Source organism: Brachyhypopomus gauderio, chromosome 8 (genome assembly GCF_052324685.1).
Source record: "Brachyhypopomus gauderio isolate BG-103 chromosome 8, BGAUD_0.2, whole genome shotgun sequence".
NCBI classification, from domain to species: Eukaryota; Metazoa; Chordata; class Actinopteri; order Gymnotiformes; family Hypopomidae; genus Brachyhypopomus; species Brachyhypopomus gauderio.
In genome coordinates, this window is record NC_135218.1 from 8,167,588 (window position 1) to 8,179,433 (window position 11,846).

The following is an 11,846-nucleotide window of genomic DNA, read 5'->3' on the forward strand; positions in this document are numbered from 1 at the left end:
GGTTTGTAGTCTGTTTTTGATGTGTGAATCTGATGTTCATCCTGATAAAAAAAAGAATTTAGAACGTTCCAGATTTTAAATGTAATTGTTTTTATTTAGGAACAGGACTTTTTTCACAGTTTCAGGTTTTAGACGGTTTCTTCGTCGGCAGATGACCTCCCCCGCCTTGGAAAAAACTCGTTCACAAGGCACTGATGATGCAGGTGAACAGAGGAACTTCAGTGCCATACAGTACAAATGGGGATGCACATGTTTCTGTGTATGCCAATACTCCAGTGGATCTTCATGTCTCCTTAGGTTCATTTCAGCGAGGTATCGCTCCACTTCAACAATGGCATCTGCAGTGGCATTGGAGCAACGCCTCTTCTGGTCCACTGTAGAATCTAACAGGGACCACAGTTGACCTATAAATAAAAATAAATAAATCATTATAGATAATACACAACACCAACAGCTGAAATACAGTAGTACAAATGTCACAAGAAAGAACAAAAAAAAGAACAAAAATAAAAACTCACAAGATTTACTGGTGCCTTCTCCTGCATCTGCTGAATCCTGCTGCTGGTTACCTTCATTACTTGCAATCAGTGCAGAACATTCTGATTTCAGCCGCCGTACTGCCTCTTGTGCCTTGCTTTGACTGACAAAACCAAGAGTTTTGAACCTAGGGTCCAGCAATGTGGCCATTGTCATGACACTTAATGATTCAATATATCCAATTTGTTCTTTGACACGCCTCAATAGGTTTTCAGCCAGAAGTCTTGCACAATCATTTTTCATCTTTGCCATCTTTGTAAGCAGCGCATGATGCAGCATGTTCATTAAAGGTATGACCTTGGATATTGACACCCTTTTCTCTTCAGAGAGCTCTGACGTTGCTTGGAGGAATGGGAACAACACCAGTAACGACTCCTCAATTATCTCATAATCCTGAGAAGTCAGAGGGGTTATATCAGTTTTGAGTGTTGTGAGGGCTGCGGCCACAGGTTCTTTTTGTTGAAACAGACGTTCCAACATAAGGTAAGTGCTGTTCCAACGTGTGTCCACATCGATTTTGAGCTTCTGTGATTGTCTTCCCATCTGTATTTGGATCCCTTCTAGCTTTTCTTTACCTGTGGTGCTTGAGTGGAAATATGTCACAATTCTTTTCGCCTTTGCGCGGATGTCACAGAGGGCAGGGATCTGGTCAAATGATTTTCGGACTAATAAATTGAGTCCATGAGCTATGCAAATTGAGTGCCTGACCTTTAATGCCTTAGCACATGCAATCATGTTAGATGCGGCATCAGTCACCAGACAGTTCACCTTATCAGTAATTCCCCACTCCACCATGTGATTATGCACCACCCTGGCCAGATTGTCAGATGTGTGAGTGGATGGGAAATGCTCCACTCCAATTAATACAATGCCCAGTTTGTCACTGGGATCAATGAAGTGGCATGTTATGGCCAGGTAAGCCTCCATATTCATGGATGTCCACATATCTGCGGTCAGGCTGACAGCAGACACCTTTTGGATGTCTTCCTTGGCTTTTTCTTTTGTTTTGTAGTATTTCTCTTCCACCATCTTTTTTAATGCCTGAAATGAAAAGCTAAATTATTCATTGAAATACTGAAATTATATCCATTTACCACTTAGCTGCTATGTTTGACATATATGAACCTTTCTGGTAGGAAGAACATAGGTTGGATCCAGCAAATGAATGAGCTCTCTGAACCCCTCATCCTCCACTACTGAAAAGGGTTGGGTATCCTTTACAATCAGGTTTACCACAGCCTCATCTAGCACCTGCTTCCTGGAATCTATAAGACGCATAAATATAAAACAATTGAAATGACAATAATATACTGATAGATATATGATATGAATGAAATAATTTTGAACACATAAAACAATATCATACTCTGCCTGGTGTCTCCTGTGTTTGAAGTGTGCTCATTTACATGTAGGGCCCTGTAATGCCTAATCATTGATGATGTGTTGTTGTTGTAGACCAACACCCTGTCACACAGCAAACATTTCACCTGAAATAAAAGGATGGCGAAGTTCACACAAAGTTGCTATTAATGATGCAAATGTAGTCAGATCTTGTGCACACAAACCTTGTACAAACCTTATTGTGATCTGTCATCTCAAAATACTCCCAGATATGAGACGTTTTCCTCTTTTTTGACTGCTCCATTTTCAATCTGATGAAAACTGCTCTGCTGACGTGCTACCAAACCACCTACTACAACCCACGAAGCAACAGGGTTCATCGCGCTTTTATTTTGGAAAACGATACGCAAAATGAAGCAATGACGTGGCCGATGTAATGCGAGGCCTCGTTTGTTGCTGATCACGTGATTTTGCTCAATATGACACAAGCTCCGAAGCGGGGCTTCATCGGACACGCCCCTTTTTACTCGGTACACGCTTCGAAGCCGAGCTTCAGATGTCCCATCACTACTGTGTACAAGCTTTGTCAGCATGGTATAGGGTGTCATGCCAATGGGCAATAATAACTGTTACCCCTGTTTTGTTTACCAACCTATATGAGACAAGACCTGCCAATAAATCATGCATGGGTGTACGCAAGGTTAGAAAGGCATATCTTAAAACTGGTCATCCGTCACTCTTTTTCTCAGAATTCCATAAACCAGACTAATTCATTTTTATGTTTTAAAATGACAACATAGTAAACCACAATCTTTAATATATCACCCTTTTCTGGAGTGAAGGAGGACAATATGGCCTTTAAACTTTCCATAACAACTTTGTGTCATGTTATCTGATCTATTTGTTTCTATCCTGCAGTTTACCTGCTACTGCAATCGATTCATTCAGATATAGGGGAGAGTTCAAGTTTCTGTTATTTAAATCTTTGGAAGCATTGTCAGAAGAGTGCCACCTTATTATAAAGTGCCACAAAAAATAGCTTGTTACCAACATGGAGATGACAGTATGTTTCTTCTGTGGGGTCACTAAGTTAGAGTTTCGTAATGGTCCTTTGTTTGGACAGATTTTTGTTGGGCTTTGGAGTTGTTTCTTAGTTTCCCTCTGATCCACCTGCTGAACAGGTAATTCTTGCTCACCTTTGGCCATGAGCAGGTAGCAACACTCACTGTACATGTGTGCAGATAAGTATAAAACCGCTCTGAAACGTACACTCCATTTATACCAGGAACACTTGCACAGAGAGATGGCGTTTGTAAGCTTTGCTAGTACCGGCAGCTATTTACATGATTCACAATGCTAAAGTTGGATATATATCAGAATCAGAATTTGTTTATTGGTCAAATACATTTCCACATTACAAAGAATTTGACTTGGTATAGTTGGTGTGAGTGAGTAGAGACAAAAAAAAGATTACAATGAATGTGAGTAACAAAAAATGCAATGTAGTTATAGTGCAATGAATTTATGTCAGAGGGGGGACATGGGTTTTGATGAGGCTGACTGCAGTTGGGAACACCTGAGCTTGGTTCTTGACAATACATACCTTGTAGTAGTTTTCATTGGATGATTCCTGCATGTTTAACATACCTACTTTTGTTTGAAGAGGTTTTGGAGTCTGGTAGTTTGTCTGTGTGCTGCCTCTTCTCCCTGGTCTTTGCTCATTCCCTGCGATCTTGGTGACATTCCTGGTCTGCGTCAGCCCCTCCCTCTCTTTATCTTCCTTTATTCTAGTCATGGCAGTCGTCATGGCAGCAGCACTAAGGCTCAGCCCTGATCTGTTGTCTTTGGCTTCACCCTTAGTCTAGGACTAGCTGTAGACTGCCATATTTGGGCAAATGAGGCCACTTGATGGCTTCACCCTTAGTCTAGGACTAGCTGTAGACTGCCATATTTGGGCAAATGAGGCCACTTGATGGCTTCACCCTTAGTCTAGGACTAGCTGTAGACTGCCATATTTGGGCAAATGAGGCCACTTGATGGCTTCACCCTTAGTCTAGAACTAGCTGTAGACTGCCATATTTGGGCAAATAAGGCCACTTGATGGCTTCACCCTTAGTCTAGGACTAGCTGTAGACTGCCATATTTGGGCAAATGAGGCCACTTGATGGCTTCACCCTTTGTCTAGGACTAGCTGTAGACTGCCATATTTGGGCAAATGAGGCCACTTGATGGCTTCACCCTTAGTCTAGGACTAGCTGTAGACTGCCATATTTGGGCAAATGAGGCCACTTGATGGCTTCACCCTTTGTCTAGGACTAGCTGTAGACTGCCATATTTGGGCAAATGAGGCCACTTGATGGCTTCACCCTTAGTCTAGAACTAGCTGTAGACTGCCATATTTGGGCAAATGAGGCCACTTGATGGCTTCACCCTTAGTATAGGACTAGCTGTAGACTGCCATATTTAGGCAAATGAGGCCACTTAATGGCTTCACCCTTTGTCTTGGACTAGCTGTAGACTGCCATATTTGGGCAAATGAGGCCACTTGATGGCTTCACCCTTAGTCTAGAATTAGCTGTAGACTGCCATATTGGGGCAAATGAGGCCACTTGATGGCTTCACCCTTAGTCTATGACTAGCTGTAGACTGCCATATTTAGGCAAATGAGGCCACTTGAGAAAAGAAAAAAATACTTTTTACAACCACTGAGTTCCAGTTGAGCATGCAGCTAGAAACTTGCCTGAGCCATGTTACCAAACTCTTGACTCTGGACTTTCTAAGAGCACAGTATTAGCTTTGCTGGGTACAGTATTAATGTCAAAACAATGTCCTTGAGTCTGGTTTGTCTGTTTATGCAAATAACATTTATTGTAGACATTTACATAGGCATGAAATCCACCTTCAAATGTGTTATAGAAAACTCAAAATTTGAAAAATATATTATGTGTATGCCTGCATACACAAGCTCAAAACAAGATACAGTGATCATTAATTAGCATTAAAAAGTGCACAAGTGTTAATTTTGTGCAGACAATACAAATACATTTGTACATTTGAGTCCTTCTGGAAACTTCAGTAGATATGTTCATAAAGATTGATATTTGCAGTAGTCATAGTAGTGCTTTAGATTAAATCCCTACAATCACTTTCCTTGTTAATGTGCGTTTTATGTTTGATTAAGTATAATCAAATGCATTTTTTGCTTTTGTTTTAAAGAAAAACCTCTATGCAAGTACATAGGCACATACAGGTATGTATGACCGCCTGCTGTGTCTAGTAAAACAAATATCCTCAATTATGCATACATGATTGTGGCACCTGTTTATCTTTAAATAAAATAGCAGCAACTAAATAGTGAGGAATGTTTTTACATTAGCATTGTACTCTCTGTAATTACAAGACAAGTTGCAATTAAATCTTTCTCCCAATGTTTTCAACAGTGAAAGTTTTTAAGAGTTGAGGTCTTGACGTTATGTTCTTGACCAAGGTCTTCCAGCGCCATGTCGATGTAATAAAGTGCTGTCTCATATCACTTCTCATCAGATAGATGCTCTTTCTGTGAGAAAACAAGAATTTCCAGGAGCATTTAAATAATGCTGCTCACACTGATCTCACCAATTGACCTCAACTATTACAAAATAAAAAACCCCATAAATATCAATGTGACTAGCAGTTGATTAAGTCTGTTGGGGGTAGGGAGGACAGATAATATAAAGACATGATTTAGAAAAGATCTCTGACTTACATCTTCTTAGCTGGTGCTTTCCTTTGACTCCATTTTCACCTCTGTTATGTCACCGATGTGAGGATGTGTCTCAGTCATGTGAGTGAACCTGTCCTTGAGATACTGGTTCCCGAACCCGAGGATGTTTACCGGAGTGTGGCGAGAGAGACCGGCCACTCTGGCTGTGAAGTCCAGTGTGAAGGCAAACTTCACCAGCTCTGGAGCTACCACAGGGGGCTGGCTCTTCTGCTCTGGTACCCCTGACTCTACATACTGGTCTGCCATTTGCTGGAAGGTGCCGTACGAGAGCGTGTTCAAGTAACTGCAAACGGTGGGATTCTCCTTCAGCTACAGGACGAGAGAGCAAAGTTCGGTTATGACACATTGCCCAGATATTTTAGAATTCTGTCATATAGTTATGCAAGTCTGTTCTTGGACAGCCTTCTTGGAAAACATGTGTGTGGGTAGAATTGTTTTAAAGTGAATGCCACAACCATAGAAAGTGAAAGTGAGATAGAAATAGAGAAAGCTTCACCTTGGAATCGATGACATCTCCTTGCTGTTTTATCACAGCAATGATTCTCTCAATAACGTCCTGTTGAGACACTGCCAAGGAAATGATGTGGAAATGTAAGAATTATGAAAGTAGGTTATATTATTGCTTTGCTGCAGTAATTATAACAAAAGCCTTGCACGCCCACTTTATTTAACAATAATTTCAGCAGCATTTCATTTCTAAAAATAGAATTAACTGCAACATAAATATGCAATAACGAAAGTACGGTAATTTTAGGCCCAAGTCAATAATCAGTACTCACTGGTCATGCCATTTGGATCTGCTGGCTGAAGTGAACCACAGAAACTTTTCTCCTCCAGTGGACTGTTCTTCACCTCATCTACAATCCTATGCAGCTCTTCTGACATTTTTTCATAATAAAAGTTAGTAGACTCTACTTCCTGAATTGCTGAAAGGATAAAGAATAAGATACATTCATTTCAATTGGCTATGAGCTGGAAATTTCTTTAGGGCTTATAATTGATGTTGTAATGATTGTGAATGTGAAGATCTTTACATGTGCTTTATTAAACTTGTTAACTAAGCCTATTGCAGAAACAATGATCTGCAAACTAAATAAAAATGTTTTGTTTAGGTACGCTATTACATTAGATTCATGAAATGCATGTAGGACACGTACATGTCACCACGGGTTTGTGGTCAACACCCGACAGGTCTAGAGTACGTGGCCTCCCAGTGGCCTTCTCTACGTCCCTACTGAATCTCTTTAGTGAAGTCTTCCTTTGGCTCTGTCTTCTCGTCCTCTTGGTAGTGATGTCACCACTAGAGAGAACCTCCGAAAGAGGCAGACAGGTGACTGGGGGAGTTTCGGGCTCTGGAGGTGTGAGAGCTTCTTCATGTCTGTCATCCTCTGCAACATGTTCCTCCTGTTTGTCAGTGTTACCTTTGGAGAACCAGGCCAGCACATTCTTCCATATGGAAGACTTCTTCTTCTTTTTGGTCTCTTTGGCCTTCTTTGACTCTACAGAGATGGGTATCTGATCAGGCAGGAGGGGCAGCGGTTGCTTTTCTTCAGCCCCGGCGTCTGCCTCCATCTTGGCAGCTTTGTTTTGCTGTTTGCCGTCCCGCTTGTCCTTGTCAAAATGCGAAAGCCACTTCAGGGCCTTGCTGTCAGACCTGCTGGATACAGGAGGTGCACTGTTTCTGGCGATACTACGGTTCTTCCTCCACCGATTAGACTTGTTTTCTGCCCGTTCCCTCGTCACCTGGGGCTTTTTCACGGTTTCAAATTCTGAGGATGCCTCGTGTCCTCCGGGGTCTTCCTCAGAATCTGAGGCGCTAAAGTGAAAGGAGGAGATGCTGGAATGTGTACGCTCCCTTCTGTCTTGTGGAGCACGGGTAACCCACTTGCTCTGTTGCCGCCTTTGTCGGCCAAGAGCCCCATCATTTAGGCTCAAGCTTCTCTTCACGTAGACTTCCAGAAGTCGCTTTCTGTCCTTCTCACCCACTGAAAGCACCTGGGGAGTGTGCTGTTTAGTCTGCTCAGCCAAAGTCATCCTGCAAACTAGATGTGATCTCGTCTGAAAGCAAACAGAAAATCAAAACATGCAAGTTTACATATAAGCAACAGACGTATCCACCCACTTTATTAAAAACATTTGTAGTAAAAAATCTGTTTCCATGCACAATTTCTTTCATCATTACCCAGTTTCTGATCACAGGACCACTGCTGGCTAATATTTTTAGACTGTGGACCACTTAGTAGTAGCAATGTGTGAAAAACCAACAACAAATACAACCAGCTAAAGAAACAAAAACTAGTAAAATTGTTTTGGCTTATGTTAGTGTCAGTGCTGTGCTGAGGACTGTCTGTTACTTAAAATAATATCTAGTAAGCAAAGAAAATAATAAACAAAGTTGCGGTTCAAGTAAGTCAGAACACCGTTGCCGATCAGTATTTTAACCGCATCTCCATGAGATAGCACTTAACGTAAGCGAGAAAGAAATTCGAATATCCGATTAAACAACACTTTCATTTATTTCATTTATCAGACTCTTCGACTATTTTACGTCTGCAGAAACCCACAGGAGTCATTAAGGCTAACCCACATACTAGCCTACCAATCTGCAAGAGCGAACGTAATAAAATTCGTAAGAGCTGTTTAAGATTCTTTTTGTATGAGTAAACTGAAATAAAATATTATTAACCGTAACGGGGAAATGACTTCGCAGTTATTCCTACCTTTTCCGAAATGTTAATCAGTGAAAACAACCAGGTTGTTATCAGGTTCCGGAGAATAACTACTGCCTCACCACTCGGACCGGTACACTAGGTGTTCAGTGTCACGTGACCTCAGGTAGACCGAGAAACAACATGTACGTCAGGTGACGGAGGGACTTTCTATTCTCTCATATTTACGGTATCTGTTGGTAAACAAGGAAGTAGACATACATTTTAAAAGAATCTCTTTCATTTACAATCACAGCAATGACTGTGCGTTAAACAATAATTAGAAAAAACACGGTATTGTTGTTATTATAATGACATTATACTACGTATTATACGTACTACTAGTTTACTACAACTGTTACTACTACTACCAATACAATTACAAACAACGACCACGGCAATAACAACAATGCTATTTATTATTAGGGTCTAATTATAATGCAAAATATTTATTTGTAGATTTATATTTTTAACCTATCTGTCTTTAACTTGTCTAAGATCTGTGGAAAATGCCACGAATGTATTAAGTTCTGTGGAAAATGCCACGAATGTATTCATTGGTGATTCTTCTTTTTTTTTTTACTAGTATCTAATCTTTACACAGCTCTTTTCTTGAATATAAGCTGTGAATATCTTTGATATCCAGATGCTTATGATGGCTTAACTTGGTTACGTTTGGTTACTTTAATATTCTTTATTTTGCTTTCACCCAACCCCCATTCCTATGCAAAACAACAGCAGATTAGCAAAACCGATAGACATCATTCACTAAACAAAATCAACAGAAATTGGAATTCATAACAGCAATAAATGTCATTCTCATGCATTATTATTGTGCTAAAACCATGAGGGTAATGAAGTTTTCTGTGGATTTCATTGTAAACCCAAAGTAATACATTTATGTACTTCACCACTGAAACAGGAATGTATTGCAGCTGATTTATTCAATGGCGTCCTCTTTATACGTCATAATGTACATGCCATTTTAGAACCAAAAGCTTGACATAAGCACTTTCCTTTCTTTACTATATATAGCTGTTATATGGCTTTGGCTTTATCTGAAAAGTATTAAAGTCTCCTTAACCTGCCTGTTTTCTTTTTCACTTCATCTCTTTTTTTGTTGTTGCTTAAATTATTTTAAATATTGTTACTTTAATTTATGTATCTGTTTTGGTCTTAAGATCCAAGGAGAAACATTTTAGGTAAGAAAAGAGTATGGTTATTATATGAGTAGTAAATAACAAATTATATTTATCTTGATATTTATATTACTCAATCACCTTTTCCCTAACTCTCCTGGATAATCTGGCATGCTCAGACCAAGGTTGACACATCAGTGACAGAGGGCCAAATCTCTGGCCCTCCAGGACGAGACTTTTGACATACCCATGGCCACTAGAGGGCACTAAAAGGGCATATTACATGGAAGGGTCCTGTTACATAGAAGTACATAGGAGCTAGATTACTTCAATTTGCCTGTCCTCTAACCTCAGCAATTAAATAAAAGCAAAAAGAGGAAAAGGGAGACTCAGTTAATCTGTCATTAAAATTATAAGGCCAATAAGCTTACATATATTAACTCTCATATATTTTCACCATTTGATTTATTTCAGATTTACTTTACATATTTTTATTAAATCACAAAAGTTGTACATTACAACACACTACATGTTGTAATAAGCTTTGGGACAACTACACATTACATCCACAAGAACGTTTATGGCACCTCATTCTAAATCCATAGGTCTGATATGGAGTTGATCTCCCCTTTGCAGCTGTTATTCATATCATAAATCAACCCCATATCATCACCCCTCCTCCTCCATCAACCTTTACAGTATGCACAATGTGGCCAGAAAAGTAGCACCCCCCTAGCATTCACCAAATCATCAGAGGGGGTGCAGACAAAGCAACATGATTAGTTATTCCACTAAACTCATTTGTACTGCTCGAGGAGCCAGTTAGTGGCGTGCTTTACGCCACACCGTCCGATGCTTGGCATAGTGTGTGATGATCTAAGGCTTGCATGCAGCTGCTCAGTAATGGAAACCCATGCCAAGAAGCTCCGGGCGCACAGTTTTTGTGCTGATGTAAATGCCAGAGGAGAGGTAGGACTCTGCAGTTACTGAGTCAGCAGTGTTGGTCACTTTTACCCACCATGCGCCTCAGCTCAGAAATTTCATGAACTGACTTGTTGCAATGGTGGCATCCTATTACAGTACCACACTGGAATTCAGTGAGCTCTTTAGAATGATCTATTCTTTCACAAATGCAGACTGCATGGCTAAGTGCTTCATTTTATACATCTGTTGCAATGGGACTGAATGAAACACCTGAATCCGATGACTGTGGTGAATCCCAATACCTGATAGTGTATCGCTTCCAGGACTTTCTACAATCATTAGAAAAATCCAGTCAGTGAAACTAAAGTGCAAAACTGTAGGCAGTAGTGCCTTTGGGCACCAATGCCCTCAAAATGTGTCATGTAAGATAAAAACATCTCATGTAATTCAATTCAAGTGTAATTGTAATTAATGTAATTTAAGTTAGCTTAATTAGCATGAATTGTATATTTTTAGTGTGTAAAAATGTGAAACTGCATTTTAATCTACAACTCATGTTTACATGTTCTTATTCTAAATAATAGACATTCAAGCTTTTAGAATGGCAAATTAAGATGTTTATTTAAATATGTACAGAGATTTGTGATAGGGATTGAGATACTGTTGGTCAAAAAACATGAAAACTAGTAGCACCAGTTTGATGAGTCATTGGAATTCTCCAAGAAATGTGGAGTTTCCTGAAAGTGCCACTGAAAACAAATCCCACCGAGCAAGGAAACAACGCCTTTTCCCGACGCCTTTGCTGCACCTCTGGTATTTATGATCCCGGGACCTCCAGATAAGGTCTAAAGTCCAAATTAGGTCGTTGTGGACGTCATTACTACGTAAAAATAAGACTCATTTTAGACATTTACAGGCCTACTGCGTCTATGTTATGTGCATAAATGTAGCGCCATCTTATAAGATAGCATACTGTCCCAGCTTCATTTGATTGTGTCAGCATTAATTTCTATCCTAGTAGCCAGGATGTTCACTGCTATGTTAGTTTAATATTTTCAAGTCGAGCCAGAAACTAACATTGCTGTAGTAATTAGCCTTACAAAACATTTAAATCTGTCTACATAGCTAATTATATAACTCATTAATCTAGCTCTCTTAGTACGTTTTGTGGGTTTCTATCTCCACTCTGAACAAGTGCTACTAGTCTGCTAACGTGATCTAACCCCCATATTCCCTCAGCAGCGACCTTATTTCATTTGACTGTTTCTCCCATCTTAATATTCGCTTCATTTCTGAATTATTGTACAAACTCCTCTGAATTAACATAAATTGTTTGCTGGTTTGTTGTTGAAACTTTGTTTATTCACTTATCATTTAACGGACTGCTGTAAATACACGAAGTTAGCTAATCTAACAGTTTGTCACGTCCAGCCC

General features: G+C 39.9%; 1 protein-coding gene and 1 long non-coding RNA gene across 2 annotated transcripts; one reads left to right on the forward strand and one right to left on the reverse strand.

Annotated features, from left to right (window-relative positions):
• Window positions 1-846: 846 nt before the first annotated feature.
• LOC143521380 (uncharacterized) lies at window positions 847-4,920 on the forward strand. The gene is made up of 2 exons (XR_013132730.1): window positions 847-1,020; window positions 1,674-4,920. It is a non-coding gene; the product is annotated as an uncharacterized LOC143521380 (long non-coding RNA).
• Window positions 4,720-8,485, reverse strand: LOC143521379 (uncharacterized). Its single transcript, XM_077014174.1, has 6 exons — window positions 8,362-8,485; window positions 6,799-7,699; window positions 6,421-6,567; window positions 6,138-6,208; window positions 5,624-5,950; window positions 4,720-5,434 (listed from the first exon to the last, which is right to left on the reverse strand). Exons 2-5 carry the CDS (start codon window positions 7,673-7,675, stop codon window positions 5,630-5,632), a joined length of 1,416 nt encoding a protein of 471 aa, XP_076870289.1. The 5' UTR covers window positions 7,676-7,699; window positions 8,362-8,485; the 3' UTR covers window positions 4,720-5,434; window positions 5,624-5,629.
• Window positions 8,486-11,846: the final 3,361 nt, after the last annotated feature.

What these genes read in the sequence shown, in the direction of transcription:
- LOC143521379 (XM_077014174.1), bottom strand. Translation starts at nt 7,675, where the DNA reads ATGACTTTGGCTGAGCAGACTAAACAGCACACTCCCCAGGTGCTTTCA. An exon ending in CCACAAACCCGTGGTGACAT is followed by an intron (nt 6,568 to 6,798) that starts GTACGTGTCCTA and finishes TTATCCTTTCAG; the next exon opens with CAATTCAGGAAGTAGAGTCT. An exon ending in AGATCCAAATGGCATGACCA is followed by an intron (nt 6,209 to 6,420) that starts GTGAGTACTGAT and finishes TTTCCTTGGCAG; the next exon opens with TGTCTCAACAGGACGTTATT.